Source organism: Phyllopteryx taeniolatus, chromosome 14 (assembly GCF_024500385.1).
Source record: "Phyllopteryx taeniolatus isolate TA_2022b chromosome 14, UOR_Ptae_1.2, whole genome shotgun sequence".
NCBI classification, from domain to species: domain Eukaryota; kingdom Metazoa; phylum Chordata; class Actinopteri; order Syngnathiformes; family Syngnathidae; genus Phyllopteryx; species Phyllopteryx taeniolatus.
In genome coordinates this window covers 20,391,660-20,407,594 of record NC_084515.1, presented here as the reverse complement: position 1 = coordinate 20,407,594, position 15,935 = coordinate 20,391,660, and the positions used below count along the sequence as shown (strand labels likewise).

Here is a 15,935-nt window from a genome sequence, read left to right as displayed (position 1 = left end):
TGCTTGCTATATATCAACGTTGTAAAAAGTGAAGACAACTTGAAATTTTGGTTGAGAAGAACATGAAGTAAACTCACGTGATTTGCTTACACGGGCCATGTGAAATGATACAGCGAGTCGGCTCAGGCCCCCGGTCCTTGAGTTTGACACGGGTGCTCTGCATGCATCCAGCATACAAGTAAACAATCAGTGCACATAGACATGCATCCAAAACAGAGGTAGATTGAGGGGGCTGAGGAGTTTAAGTGCCTTGCTCGAGAGCAACGCTGTTGTTCTAAGGAAGCATCACACCCAAATTCCTTGACTTAGGGCTGGTAGCTGTTTGGTCTGCAGCAGTCGTCCGGACCTTATTCTCCAACCTTTTTCTGCCTACTACCTGATGCTTGATGCTACTACGTGACGCCGGCCAACAATAAGACGCTGCCACGGCTGATGACAATGGAGGAGGAAGAAACGCTCGCTACGCTGCGTGCTCCTCGAGTGCATGCGAGCACATCTTGACGGCAAACATCAGCTGGAAATCACACATCAACCACCGCAGTTACTTGACTAAACATCATTAGCAGGATCTTTTCCACTCACAACCTACTTTTTTTTTTTTTTTTACATTTTGTACGAAGAACATTCGCAGACGTGTACTCATCAATTCAAGCGAGTTGACTGTGGAACGGCAGCCCACCTGCTCGTCATTAGGTGGGCCTTGAGAGCAAATGGAAAGTACATGACAACTAAATAATAGTGGAGCATGACTGCCATTTATTTCTGTTTGAAACAGTACAATCTTGACAACACTGCAACACTACAGCGAATGTCAACCTTTGTTAAGGCAGGATTCATTGTGACATGCTTGCTTTTCAAACTACGATGCAGACGGCGACATTCCCCGAAAGGTTTTGGGATAAATGAAAACAAAGTTGACAAATGTTTACACAGCAGAACAACAAAGCGCTTGGGAATGATCTTCCATCGTGTCCGAACCCGTCACCTGGAAGACTAATGTGGACCACATCACACACACAAAAAAAAGTCCAATCTAATTCAATAATGATTGAATCTACTTGGTGAAATGATAAATAAGAAAATAGTAAGCTAAGCATTTGTAATAAAGCAGTTGAATGCCATTGTTTCAATACATGTCTTGTATCGTAAGGTCCATATTGCACAACTAACAATACAGTTGCACACAAAATTTTTTGTAAGACCAAGATGATTAACTAGTCTGAGGATTCGATACTATACAAAAGAAGGGGGGAAAATCAATGCATTCTGATATTAATAATCTCATGGATAAGGCCATTAAATGAACATTAACTGAGTTAACAGTAAAAGGTGTGTATGTATGTATGCACAGTGTTATGGAAAAGATGAAAGCTTTTCATGGCCAGAGGTGAAATGAAGGTTATCCAACCCCGGACAAGGTGCAGCTACGCACACGCGAGGATGGGCGACGTCACCGAAACATCGGTTCAAATGATCGGCTACGCTGCCACATTCGCCGTCGTGTAGCGCGACCACGCGTGTTCCACACCCGCTGGCGTACGTTCATCTTTAACTATGCTTTCGGGTCCCAAAGGCTACGTTTACCAGATCCATTGAGTGAAACAAAAACAAGTGTCATGTGCAAAGAGTCCACCCCTGCCCTCTATCTTACCAACTCAGGTGATTTATCTAGTTGTTGGTTCTGGACTGCAGTCCTTTTTTGTTTGTTTGTTTTGTGCACTTTCAAGGAATGGAGCAGTATCCTCCGCACGCCCTGCCGGCGCCGCCTTGCTCCTGCTTCGCCAGCCGCAGCGTCTGGCCCTGGCCTTCGCTCTCCCAAAGCCCTGGAGTTTGGAGGATCTTCTCCACAAGCTCCTCAAAGGCACACTGGACGCCATCTTTGGTCTTTGCACTTGCCTCTGAACAAAAAGGAAGGAGGTTACCGAGAAATCAAAACAAAACAATCTACGTAAGCCTTTAATGACAAAACCAGGGAAACTATTCCTTCAATGAGCAGGTTTTAATGAAAATGACATTTAAGGAATGGTTAAAAACGAGACATGATGACTCAATTTAGGAAGCAAGAGACATGCGGCGGATCAAATCAACAACATATTCTTGCCTGGCTGGGCCACAGTCACTCATTAATGTTGCCGCACTAAAATGGAAACTCCAAAGCAAAGTTAACCTAATTTCCCACAGAGGCCAAGTTTGGATATGAGAATTAGGAATTCGGGAACGCGTGCAGACATGTATTTAAAGAAGAAAAGAAAAAAAACATTGAAATGCTAATCATAATGCAAATGATCTGGCGAGGCTGCATCCAAGCTAAAGGTCAAAGCAGCACAAATCAGGCCAGAAACACAAATCAAGAGCACGACTTGCTGAGCGATATATCGAGCCTTTTCCAACGGACACAATTAGACAGGCCTGCAGATCTATTCCTGAACTCCAAAACGAACACTTACCGATAAAAAGCATTGAGTGTTTTCTCGCAAACTGCAGGCCTTCATTTCGATCCACTTCAGGGTCATCCTAGAAACCAAACACAAGCGATCCACATAATTGCCTGAAGCTACATTTTTTAAACACTATCTGCTTGTGAACAAAAGGCGCCAGGATGCTTCCGGGTGGCAGAAAAGTGACTGACTACCGCTGACCTGAACCAAATATACCTTGAAAGGGGTAGGGGTTTTTTGTGGGGGTTTTTTTCCTCCCCAAAAAATCTAAATGAATCCAGTGGAACGTGCGAGTGAGGAGGCTGTGGTCGCAACATTTATACACAATTTGTGAAGGGAGACTCCAGACCTCTTTCATTCTTTTCATTAATGGATGTTTTTATGGTTTCGTTTTGTATTGTCCTCCCATGGGCTCACCACCTGTGGGAGGCCCCCCCCCCGCCCCTCGATCAGAACCCGAGCGGTGTTCTTTTATTGGACTTCTGTGCTCACCACGGATTGTCCATAACGAACACCATGTTCAAGCATAAGGGTGTCCACACGTGCACTTGGCACCAGGACACCCTAGGTCGCAGTTCGATGGTCGACTTTGCGGTCGTGCCATCGGACTTGCGGCCGCATATCTTGGACACTCGGGTGAAGAGAGGGGCGGAGCTGTCAACCGATCACCGCCTGGTGGTGAGTTGGCTCCGATGGTGGGGGAAGATGGAGTCCTATCGGTCCTGTTTGGCCTGCGGGACTCCTGAGGCAGCTGATGGGTACCGGCTGGCCAAGCGGAATGCAGCTTCGGTGGTCGCTGAAGCAAAAACTGGGAAGAGTGGGAGGAGTTCGGTGAGGCCACGGAGAAAGACTTCTCCGGACGGCTTTGAGGAAATTCTGGTCCATCATCCGGCGTCCCAGGTGGGGGAAGCAGTGCAGCATCAACACTCTGTATAGTGCGGATGGGGCGCTGCTGACCTCGACTCGGGACGTTGTGAATTGGTGGGGAGAATACTTCGAAGACCTCCTCAATGCCACCGACACCCCTTCCCATGAGGAAGCAGAGTCTGGGTTCTCTGAGGTGGGCTTTCCTATCTCTGGGGTTGAGGTCACCGAGGTGGTTCAAAAGCTCCTCGGTGGCAAGGCTCCGGGGGGAGGATGAGATTCGCCTGGAGTTCCTCAAGGCTCTGGATGTTGTGGGGCTGTCCTGGTTGACACGCCTCTGCAACATCGCGTGGACATCGGGGACAGTGCCTCTGGATTGGCAGACTTGGGTAGTGGTCCCCCTTTTTACGAAGGGGGACAGAAGGGTGTGTCCCAACTACAGGGGGAATCACACTCCTCAGCCTCCCTGGTAAGGTCAATTCAGGGGTGCTGGAGAGGAGGGTCTGTCGGGAAGTCAAATCTCAGATTCAATAATGATTATTCATAATTTTGGCCCGCTCTATGCTCCTCATACAGTATACTGAGGGCTGACAATAAAAAGCTACTACACCATAAATCAAGTGGATGTCTTTTTGACTGACACTTCACAAATTCAAACTATGGTGATAAAGAAGAAGGCTAAAATCTTATTCTAGCCATTTACTCTTTTTTTCAATTGCTCTATCTTGGTCAAATGAGATGTAAGGCTTTGTTTACTAGTGGTGCCATCGGCGACAGCTCCGGCTTTTGCCACCCGGAAGTCCATGTGACGTCAAGGTGAAATGTCCTGAATAAATATGCTTCCATATTTCGAAGTAGAAGTGTCCTAACATCATGCTTACACACAAGCCAAATGTGGAAGTTCATCTTTACACTCACCCTATCAATCTTGTTGCCGACAAGCATTTTGACAATATCATTGCGAGTTGTGTAGGTTTCCAGTTCATTCAGCCAGTTTTCCAGCCTTGTGAAGGTGTCGCGCTTTGTAACGTCATATACTGTCAAACCAAAAGAAATAATCAATAGAAACAGACAGCCAATCCATGACATTAAATTTGGACACGTCCTGAACTTTCCAACATTAAAATGTATATATAATAAGAGTGACAGTATAACAGTATAACAGTATAACAGTCCTGTTATGCAAAAAGGATTCAACATCAACAAAATGCTATTAAACAAATAAGGCATAGGGATTGCTTGAGTGGGATAACAAAAAAAAAAAAGTACTTACCAAGTATGACTCCCTGGGCACCGCGATAGTAGCTGGGTGTTAGCGTTCGAAACCTTTCTTGTCCAGCTGTGTCCTTTGGGAAGAGGGCAAGATAAGAAAAAGACAGGTACACACCATCCTCTGTATAGTAGTATTATTCATATTGTAGCAAGATAAGAGTCTCTCGCTGCAAAATAAAAAGGGGGAGTAGTGACATTCTAAGGTATACGGTCTGATGTTAAAAAAAAAAAATCCTATCAAGAATATTCCATCTCTAAGTGATGAAAGTTTTGCTCCATTAATGTGTACAGTACTGTCCGATGTCGCCACCCAGTGGACAGATGTTGCGTAGCATCATGTTTTTCATGAGGTTACATTTAAATAAAAAGATGACAACATAACGATCCGTCTTACCCATATGGCGAGTTTTGCTCTATTTCCATCTATGGCTAGTGTCTTCACTTTGAAATCCACACCTTAATCGTTCGGCGTGAAACAGGCATAAAAAGAGGGCTTTAGACGAATCCGAAATGTTAACTTATAAACATGGAAAACGTGAGTGAAGTTTACCTATTGTCGCTGACTGCTCTGGATCAAATGTGTCTTCTGTAAATCTCAGAAGAAGACTGTCAGTAAAGGAAATACAGGTAATATGAAGACAACGTACTAAACCCTTTAAATGTCTTATGTAACAGGTGGCGTTCCAACATGTTGGTTGTGGGTAACCATGAGGACCATCAGCTAAAATAAACCCGCAGTTTATATTTAATAAAAACAATAATAATAAAAATGACAAAATATATGTTTGGATCTTATTATACCTCAACCACACTTTTGGCCAAGTTAAATGAAAAAGAATAATATAATAGTATCAGTACGTGTATGTCGAAACAGCCGCTAATAAACTAATGTCAACAGACTTAACAGGCTAAGCTAACAAGCTAGCTGAGGCCACAACAAACCTGGACTTCCCCACTCCACTTTCGCCTATTATCAAAAGTTTCAGAGTTGTCAGCACGTCGTCATCCATAGTCCGATAAAACGCTAGTTAGTCAGGCGAACTGCTACGCTTTTAAAAACAATGTACGGTGTGCTTGTCTTTTGTTTGGCAATTTCTCAATTCCGCTGTGGATCTTTTGACAGTCTGAAGACAGCGTGCGTAACTTCCGCCCAACGTTTGCCTCTGACGTCACCGATAAACGTCGATCACACGCAACGGTCCCCGATTCCCCCACAGAAACATTCTTCTGGAATTCACAATTAGATGAGATTAATTGGCGCAAAACATAATTATGCCCCTTCCAGTTCAGCATTTCGAGTAAAGTAAGAGAACTTCAATTGAAATACTTCAGAAATACCAACAGTTTGCAATAGCACAATTTCCAGGTTCAGTGCCTTGGATACTAAATGCACCTTTTGTAGGATTGAGTCAGAGACAATTACACATTTGGTCTGTATCTGCCCTGTGTCATTTAAATTTTGGAGGGATTTTGAGAAACGTGTAAAAAAAAAAAAAAAATGAACATATCATCACAGTTGGTCTAAAGCAGCGATTCTCAACTGGTGTGTCACGGACCCATTTTAGAGGGGTCGCGGATAGCTAGTTAAAAATTACATGTATTCATATTCAGTTTTTTTTTTTGGGAGGGGGGGTGGGGGGGGGGTACTGTACAGATGCATACCAAGTTTCCACATGATACATATTTGGTAAGCAAGAGGAAATCTTCCTCAGTAAACCAATACAGTGCTGCTGTGGGTGTCATGGCTAGCAATATGCTTTTGGCGGTATGTCAAACTAATTTGAAATGTTTTTTAAAAATATAACATGCTGTACATCTGTCTTTAGTGGCTTTTTAAAAAAAAAAAAAAAAGCTTTATTATTCTTTAGAATTAGGTCACGACTTTGCAACAGTAGGAAAATGTGTTGATAACCACTGGTCTAAAAGATATTACAAGATTATGCATTCAATCTAATGTTACTGATTGACAGATTTTACTTACACAGACAAAATGAGAATCTCCAAATCTTCCAATATTTTTGGTACAATTGAACACAATGTTAATTGTCACACACTGGGAGAATCACCGGTCGAATGTCCGAGAGGCCCAAACATGGAGCAGTGAAGTGCAAAGACCCGAGGGCCAAAGCGGCGACAGTAGCAAGCATTGAGCAGACTCACTGAGGCGTACTGCACCTACCGCCGCTCCCCAACGCCCACTTTGATTGAACTGCCCCCAAACCTTTTCCCACTGTTATTCATTTCAAAGGAGTACAACACTGTTATCACCTAAAAACAAACAAACAAAAAATAGCCCGCTGCACCATAAATACAAGTGCTAGTGAGTTTGCACAACCCAATACTGTAGGTTAGAACTCAAACAGGAAAAGTAGTAGTTTGTAGGTTTTTTGTAAGCTGTTGAACCAAAGTCAGCAGCAATGGCCAGATGCCACACGGACTGCATAGAAAGACCTTTACGCACATGTTTTGGGATGATGGGCGCTTTTATTGGACGACATCCTCGGTGGTTCCTCATCGCCCCACTTGTTGTCTCGGCAGGTTCGGGTAGTGGGTTTCATTTTCTCAAGGAGAGGCTGTCCAACAATATTGAAGAGCAGTTTACTTCTCTCGACAGCCAAGCCAAGGTGGACAGGAAATACATCCGAGAGACGTTTGCCGGAAACGAGTCCATGTTTTCACCTTTAAGACTCCGCACAAATGGCCACGATGCATCAGTTATCGCAGTGTGTGACAGGAATATTCTGACAGTGGAGACGCTTCAGGACATCTTGGACCTGGACTTCAGAATTAGCGGAATGGTCTTTTGTGATGGGATCCCGCTACTCTAACGACCTTCTGGAAATCATCGTATACAACGCTATCAACAGAGACAATGTCAACTTGCATTATCCTTGGCATCACACTCATTTGAGGGATGATCCCTTGCACCTCAGTTTAGGGGGGGTGGACATTTGAAGGTGCAGAGTTCACTTGTTGAAAGTGCAAAAGCCATTCAGCTCCGTTATTATTTACAAGAGGACGACAAAAGCAAACTCAACCTGTGGTTGGAAGGTTTCATCAACTAGCTCGCAAATGAATCGTCTAGCCAGCAAAACATCATTGGGAACACCCACCGACCCTAATGACAGCCAAAGAACAGGAAGCTGCATTCGAGTTTTATCTTGACAAACTTTATAATGCCCACATTCGACTGACATTTCAAAGAAGTATTCATTTAACACTTTTTTTTTTTTCAACAATCTCAGCATAGGATCTCAAGAGGCTTTCCAATCCAACCTATCCCGTTTCGTACAAGTGAAGAATGAATTCGGTCTCGATATCAACCGGACGATTCGGGGCATCGCGATTTTTCATTCAGACGCTGAACAAAACCTCAGCGAAGGACATGATGGCCGGACTCGGGCAAAGAGCAGAAGAGTGCCCAGTTGGGCTTGTGGCGTACCACCCGGCTTTCATTTACTTGGACCAATACGCCGTTATTTTCGACAGCACCATTCAAAGCACCCTGGTAGCTGTGTCGGTCACGCCGCTGGTCTCATTCCTCCTGATCCCAAGTGCCTTGTGTTCCGTATGGGTGGCGTTCTCCGTCTGCTCGGTCAGCGTCGGTGTTTCCGGCCTCATGTCTCTGTGGGCTGTCAATCTGGACATGTGCGTCGGTTACTCCGTGAATTTCTCTGCACATATTTCTTACGCATTCGCCTCCGGCCCCAAGAGAAAGCCACGCACGCTTTGGCCCATTTAGGCTATCCAATCATGCAAGGAGCTTTGGCGACTGTTTTAGGGGTGGCGGTGACCTCCTTGTCTGCAAGTTATGTGTTTAGAACTTTCTTCAAGATTGTGTTCCTGGTGATTACATTTGGGTTGATGTTCATTCCTGTTTTTCGAACAATTTTCTGGAATTGGTGTGTATGAAAGTTAAATACATTTTCAGTATTTTGTATTTTCATGTCTGCAAAAACAGTAAATACATCAAGAACACATTTTCTTCTTTCTGGGCTTTTGTGTGTCATTTCTTGTAGCCACATCAATTCCATCAATCAAAACCAGTGTGCACACGGATGTTTTATTTTTCATACATCTATTTACAATTCTCTTCTTAGATCCCACTCTTATATACAGCTCATCATGGGCAAAAGCCCAGAAGCAAATGCACCATCCACACTAAAGGGAAAAATGACAAATAAAACAAAAATGGACATTTCCATCCATCCAATTTCCATAGCCCTTCTCCTCACGCGGTTCACCCTCAACTGGTCGCCAGCCAATCACAGTAAACATTGACAGATTAACCAGCACCCCACAAAATGAATCACGTTTGTAAAAAGCTAAAAGTGGGCAGAAAAAGATTGTGCTAATATTGGTTGCTACTCACTGAAACAACAAAAACAAGCAAAGCCTTGCTTTTGCCACGCAGCACAATTAAGTTATTGGTTACATGATAGTTTGGTTGACAATGCCATTTTCCAAGTAGGCTACCAGTAACTACTGATTACTTTCAAGATGTGTAGCGGACTACAAAAACATACACAGTTGCTTTTCTTACCACTCAGCAGCACTTTTAAGTCCCATCTGGACACACAACCTATTCTTTGTGTGCATTTTAAAAGTGCTGTGATGAAATGTGATTTCATAAAAGACAAACCATACACACAGTGCATTCCCCCAAAGGCCACCTCATTGAAAAAAAAAAAAAAGTAGAAACAGTTGTTGAGTTGATGTTAAGCCAATCATACATGAAGCCATCGAAGGTAAAACGAGGAAATAAGTACAGTACCAATCAAGAACTGGATTGGCTCCCGATGCGAATGTTAAATGCACATGGAGCTGAACTTAAATAAGGTCATTCTTAAACAATAATTTACAAGATAATCACATGCTCAGCAGCTTTTCATGATTGTTGTGCGTACTTATTTACATTCATGTGCCAACTGAGTGCCCTGAGCATGAAAATGTCGTTATTTACTATTGCGCCAGCACGATGACTCAGTGTATCCAGGAGGAGCTCTAAGCACATGCAGCAGACACTTTTTGAATGCACGAGTTTAAAATTGAGCACACTTAAAGCCTTGAAGTAAATGAGCATTTAAGCACTCACGTGGGGATATTATAACATTACGTAACAGTAACAGAAATCAAGATGGGACATCACACCACACTAAGATTTTCTAACACGTAGATTCACATCTCGTTTCCACAAGCCCCGAGGAGTCCCTTAGAAAACCAAAACCAGGCCCACGTCTTTGTGTTTCCCTGGTGGCTTTCATCTGGTCTCCAGGGTCTTTCCCTCCAAGACCAGCTGAATCTCTTTGGCATCCAGCGTCTCATACAAGAGCAGCGCATCAGCGAGGTTCTTGTGCTCTTTGGCATGAGTCCTCAAGAGGACTTTGGCTCGCTCGTAAGAATCCTGGTCAAAAGACGACGATGGCAATTTAGAAAAGGTAGTCGGACATTCTGGTCAGATTTGAATCAGCTTTCTTAAAACAGAAAGTACACACCCTCAGTAAAACTCTGATTTCATGCTCCACAGCTGCTTGAGTCTCTGGACTTTGTTCTGTCATGTTCTTGTAGGTCATCACACCCAACTGCGATTCAGATGAGGAGGACAAATGAAAACACATGAACACGCATCACAAATGTACAATCGGGCAATAGCACAGCCTTCACGTTTGGGTGTTTCTTTCAAATCAGCTCACCTTTTCACACATTCCAAATCTTGTCACCATCATCTTCGCAATCTTGGTGGCACTATCAAAGTCACTCGATGCTCCTTGACAAGAAAACAAAGCAATGAAGATGCAACTTTGTCTATCAGTATTCTGATTGCTATTCTAACCAGTGGTGATGAACTCGTGGCCAAATATGATCTCCTCTGCGACTCGCCCGCCCATGCTGACATCCATCTGAGCCAGCAACTGAGAGCGCGTCTCACTCCAGCGATCGTTCTCCGGCAGCATTGACACCTACAAGCATGATGATGATGATGGCGAGGAAATCGGAGCTATTTTCATGCAGAACATAACTGTTGAAGCGTATTTTCCTACATGTCCCAGACTGGGGCCCCTTGGCATGATAGTGGCTTTGTTGATGGGCATGGCGTCTTTGGTGTAATAAGCCACAATAGCGTGGCCCGATTCATGGTATGCTGTGATGATCTTGTTTTTCTTGTCGATTTCAGCACTCCTCCTCTCGGGGCCTTAAAGGATAAAAAGTTGAGAAATGAAGGACAAACAAGCAATGGTGTCACGGGCAAGAAATGTGGCACATTGTCTTCTACTTTGTCGTAGACCCCCGATAAGTGGACTCACCCATGAGGATTTTGTCCTTGGCAAACTCCAGCTCCTTCATGGTGACCATGTCTTTACCATCTACTGCTGCCTTCAGGGCAGCCTGGTTCACCAGATTTTCCAAGTCAGCGCCAGAAAAACCCACAGTGCCGCGTGCGATAATCTTGGCCTCGATGGCTGCAATAGAATTCCATTGGTTAAGCTACAAAACCGTTCCAAGGATGCTCGATCCCTGACAGCGCCTGCGTAAAGTAATACAAAGACTTGCTGATTTTCATTTCACACCTGTATCCACTTTAATCTTTCTGAGGTACCAATTGAGAATCTCCGTTCGTCCTTTCACATCTGGTTTGGGGACAGTGACCTGCATGTCAAATCGTCCCGGGCGGATCAGAGCACTAAAAGAAGACATTTGGCAGGTTATAAATGGTTCCTTTATGCTCGACCTCGACAGGCGACAGGTTTTTGTATCGATTGCAAACATACTTATCTAACGCCTCGGGGAAGTTGGTGGCGCCGATAATGATGACTCCTTCATTGGGTTTGAACCTACAACATAAGAAGAAAATAGAATTTTTTTTTTTTTTTTTTTTTTTTTTTTTACACGACTAGGTCACTATGGTAAATTCATGCGAGATGTTTATCTTTGGCTACTTCTTCCTTCAAACAAATCTGACAACCATCTACAGCAATGCGTATCATTCCAGTTTTATGACGCAAGTTGCTGAAGCCAAGAATTCAAGTTAGCAAGAAGCAGAATATAAGCTTCACAGTTTTAGACTGCCTCTTAAAAACGACAGCCATTCAAATGAATACTTGACTATTCAAGCGATTACCCATCCATCTCAGCAAGCAGTTGGTTGATGGTTTGTCGAGAGTAAGGATGCATGGGAGACTCAATCCTTTTCCCACCCACACTGTCCAGTTCATCAATAAAGATGACGCATGGAGCATTCCCTTTCGCCTCTCCTGGACAAGCGCAATAGGAAGAGTCAACCGTTGAGTGTGAATGACGACGTAAGAAATTTAACATCTTCAGTACGAAGACATACTGAAAAGATTCCTGATGCGGCTGGCTCCGACTCCAACAAACATCTCATCGAACTCAGACCCTGAGGCATAATAGAAAGGAACATCTGCTTCCCCCGCCACCGCTCTGGCCAGTAAAGTCTTTCCAGTCCCTGGTGGGCCAACCAGAAGGACGCCTAGAGGGAATTATGTGGAAAGATGAAGGAAGGAAAAGAAGGGAAATACAGATATGATCCACAAGCACCCAATTCACTGACTTGTGAAGCCATTATAATGGACAATGGATTTTGTCTGACCTTTTGGCAGTTTTCCACCCAGGTTCGTGAACTTCTGGGGGTTCTTCAGAAACTCTACCACTTCCTGCAGCTCATTTTTTGCTTCCTCGACACCCTTGACATGCTCGAAGGTCACATTTTTCATCTGGACAGGATCCACTGAGGAGTCTAGGCCTGTTGTGGTTCGGAACCGCACTGTGAAAAATGGTAAGTTTGAAAATCACACTGCACGACATGTAGTCATTTTATTTCAGTTGACTTATTGGATATTTTTAGGGTTAATATGTTGCACGAGTTTGAAAATGAGAGACTCTTTACCTGATATGAAGGGGATCTTGGAGATGCCATAGAGCCCAACAAGAAGCACGGCCAACAAGATGAGTCGATTCCTTCTCAGGGAGTCTAAACAGTTGGATGCATAGAGAGATCAACTTTCCACACGGTTTCTGTGACATTGGCGCAGACAATTATTCTGCTGTGGCCGTCACACAGTATCCGAGGAACCGAAACATCGTGTGTGCGCGCGCGCGCCTACACAGAAACGCAGCTTCACACAAACAGATAATTCGATAACGGGCTATGAAAATGACTATTCTGCCTAGAAAAGAATTTCACGTGATTCATCAGTTGCAGCTTGCCTTGTGTGCGTTGAGTCAGGGTTTGGGCTTTCAGAAAGCCATCCGCAAAGCCCCTCTTAAAAGCATCCTGCTGTCCATCGGGAATGTTCACCATCTTCGTCAGACTGTCAAGACTTTCCATATCGATGCCCTTGTCACGTGTCAGGAAGCCCTATTAAAATTAAACATTTACAAATAAATAATACTATACACATTTATTGGATCTTACATATACTGCAAGTTGACTTCACATGCAGGAATGAAACTTAAATGAGAAGATAATAGAGAAGAGGGTTGCTATTAGTACTAGGAACACAGTTAATTAATTTGACTTTTTTTTTTTTTTTTTTTTTTTTTTCCTCCAGCAGACATGCCAGGACAATTTTCAGGGAGTGCCCTCACAGAAAGAATTACTCTATTGGAGAATAATTTCAACCCGGAACGACATGCTTCAAACGTGCGCAAAATGTTTGCATCATTGTCAATTGTAACGTCATTGAGAATATGTTGGTGCGGAAAGGTAAAAGTCCATCATTCATAAGAAGACAGATCTAAGTAGCGTTTTACCTTCATGAAAGATGGAGGGAAACCTTCTGGTTCGACTGGGCGCTCAACAGCAGACTGCAGTCTTTTGGTTTTGCGCCTTAATGTTTTAAAGCCTCTGTGCTGGATCCACACTTGGAAAATAACACAATTCACCAGGTATAGCTACCTTCTTTTAAACAGTGCTATTCTGCAGCAACTGATGAGGATGTGTCACCTGAACAGTGTTGCAGCTCTGTGCAGACTGACTGAAGAGGAGAGGGCCTCTGCCTGGAATCAACTGGGGCTGACATTCCAAGATGGGGAAAGCCTCGCAACAAGCACAAGTGCTGATTAGTAACATAACACGGCCTTTCTGTGACTAGAACTTCTGGAAATGGAGGTGAACTTCAAATGTGTGTGCTTGTCGTTTGACAGACCTCAAATTCTATGATTTGTAGCGATACACATCATTTACCATATTTACATTTTTTAATAATTTTTTTACTCTTCTTTACACATTACAGTACAATAAAGTACACTTGGGGGGGGGGGGAGTACTTCATTTTCAGTTGCGCACGATTAAAATGTGGTAAACTAACAATTTTCCCTTCTTTTCCTCAAAAATAAATCATAGATATTAGTTTAACACATTTTGATCATGTGCAGCAAAGTACATGTTCAAATAAAGAAAAGTCAAAGGATTTCGTTTTTTATTTTTGAGTGTAGAATTTGCATATTTGAAAAAATATATATATATAATTCCCTAATATGTTGTTCTTAAGTGGAACAATGTGAACAGTGATCAGTCAATTGAAAACTCACCATGCTTGTTTCCAAAAAAGGAGTGCGTGGAAAGGTGGGACGTTCGCCACATTGTCCGACTAGCGACGACAGCGGGCGGCGCGTCCTGTAAATTCAAACGTGGTAACACCCGAAGCGCCAAGTCATTGAGCTGCCGTGTTCCCAGGTCTGACAGGCCGAGGTCCCGGAGGTTCCACAGGGGCTGCGCACATCACTTGCATCAAAAAATGTCATACTGACCAACACGTCAGCGTCCGACCAAAAGCGTACGGTTTTACCTCGGGGTAACGCGGTTCCGACTGAGAGGCGTGCTCGTGGGGTGCTCTCGGCCTGCCGACGGCGCCGCCGCTTCCAACGGAGATCTTCAGCGAGTGGACGACGTTGACGAGCTGACTCAGGGGAACAGTCACCTGCCAGTCAAAGAAAACAAGAAAGTTGAATGTTTGACCATTAAAAGAAAAGCTAACAACTCCACAAGAGTGGTTCCTCATTCACCCTCCCGGTTTGATACAATCGGTATACACAGTAGCTGCCTGTCAGTGGCAGGGAATGTGTTCGAATAGGAAATAAATTATAAATAAATAAAATAAATTGCGCTTCTGTCTGGCAGACGGACAAAAAAAAATGGTTTTAGGGCTAACATGGAAAGAACATTTGAAACCCTTGATATTTTAACGTCCATATACTAGTACACTCTTCGGCCACACTGGTAAGACAATTCCACGCACTAGTAGAACGATTAGGGCACATTAGTCGAACGAATGTCAGAGTAGAAACTTTTTATTTTATTTTAAACCACTACTATGCCCTAATTATATGAAATAAAATCTTACAACCGCTGTGTCACACTAGTACCAATACTAGGCTCGACTAGTAGTCATGTGTCACACACTAGCAGCCTCCTGGACCCTTGTAATAGCATCAAAACACTTGCACTAGTTGATTTGCCTCACGACGACATGATTTCGTTCTACTAGTGTGCAGAAATGCCATACGGTTTTGGGAAAAACAAACTAGCAAGACAAAGTTGTCGCTTTATTAGTGAGGACAGAGCGTTCGCGTGCGTGTACCAGAAAGACAACTGTGCTCGCGTACTTTAGGCCATTAGCTCATCTCGCTTCTCTCACGAAACCGCACAATCGCAGCAATATTCTCATCATGTGAATAAAGCGCTTTGAATGAGAATTCAACTACGCAGCACAAAAATGGAAAGCTACGGTGAAGGTTAGCTGGCTAACAGGTTCAACTTGGGAAAAGCTGCTCGTTTCCTTACCTGTGGTTGAACGGCCGTCGACAAGGAAAGCATTTTAGGCCACCAATCACCGCCAAAGCAGACAAATGAGCTTTCTTCACACTTGCTGTCTCTTGAACTTTCACAATTTGCGTGCAAGCGCGACAGCTAGCATGAAACATGAACAGCCGGATATGACGTCACTTATTTTACTGCAAGGTTTTTGGGGGGGGGGTTTTACCTTCAAGTTTGACATATGGCTTTTTATTCCCCCTCAGGTCTTCACATATTCGTCAATAGATGAACACGATTATTATTGGAATTACAATCAATAAAGGCTCAGAAAATAATATTCTTCTCCTAAGCGTTTACAACTGAAGGTACACTTGTTTGAACAAATATCATGACAACAAAAAATAGCAAAAATAAAGAGTTTAAGAGCCTGATATCTAGCCATTTTCTACGATTTGCCTGATAGTAATCACTGCTATACAATGAAGCTTAAGCATGTAAAATAGGACATCAAGTATTATGGAATCTGCTATATTTTGTCACGTTCATTCTATTCTTCAGGTAATATACCTAAACATGGTGGTCTA

The 15,935-nt window shown here is 43.5% G+C and overlaps 2 protein-coding genes and 1 pseudogene across 2 annotated transcripts; 1 reads left to right on the top strand and 2 right to left on the bottom strand.

The window, feature by feature from the left end:
- Positions 1-733: 733 nt before the first annotated feature.
- On the bottom strand, positions 734-5,729 carry LOC133489174 (ras-related protein Rab-18-like). Its single transcript, XM_061798007.1, has 7 exons — positions 5,517-5,729; positions 5,125-5,180; positions 4,969-5,030; positions 4,576-4,648; positions 4,221-4,339; positions 2,448-2,514; positions 734-1,898 (listed from the first exon to the last, which is right to left on the bottom strand). Exons 1-7 carry the CDS (start codon positions 5,582-5,584, stop codon positions 1,723-1,725), a joined length of 621 nt encoding a protein of 206 aa, XP_061653991.1. The 5' UTR covers positions 5,585-5,729; the 3' UTR covers positions 734-1,722.
- A 1,262-nt stretch (positions 5,730-6,991) lies between these two features.
- LOC133489217 (patched domain-containing protein 3-like) lies at positions 6,992-8,560 on the top strand (annotated as a pseudogene).
- A 58-nt stretch (positions 8,561-8,618) lies between these two features.
- On the bottom strand, positions 8,619-15,552 carry LOC133488471 (ATP-dependent zinc metalloprotease YME1L1-like). The gene is made up of 18 exons (XM_061796348.1): positions 15,379-15,552; positions 14,384-14,515; positions 14,127-14,307; positions 13,540-13,632; positions 13,347-13,456; positions 12,801-12,951; positions 12,481-12,564; positions 12,184-12,357; positions 11,911-12,063; positions 11,695-11,827; positions 11,345-11,407; positions 11,144-11,256; positions 10,880-11,035; positions 10,616-10,767; positions 10,408-10,534; positions 10,268-10,341; positions 10,070-10,156; positions 8,619-9,978 (listed from the first exon to the last, which is right to left on the bottom strand). The coding sequence occupies exons 1-18, from the start codon at positions 15,409-15,411 to the stop codon at positions 9,835-9,837; spliced, it is 2,160 nt and encodes a 719-aa protein (XP_061652332.1). The 5' UTR covers positions 15,412-15,552; the 3' UTR covers positions 8,619-9,834.
- Positions 15,553-15,935: the final 383 nt, after the last annotated feature.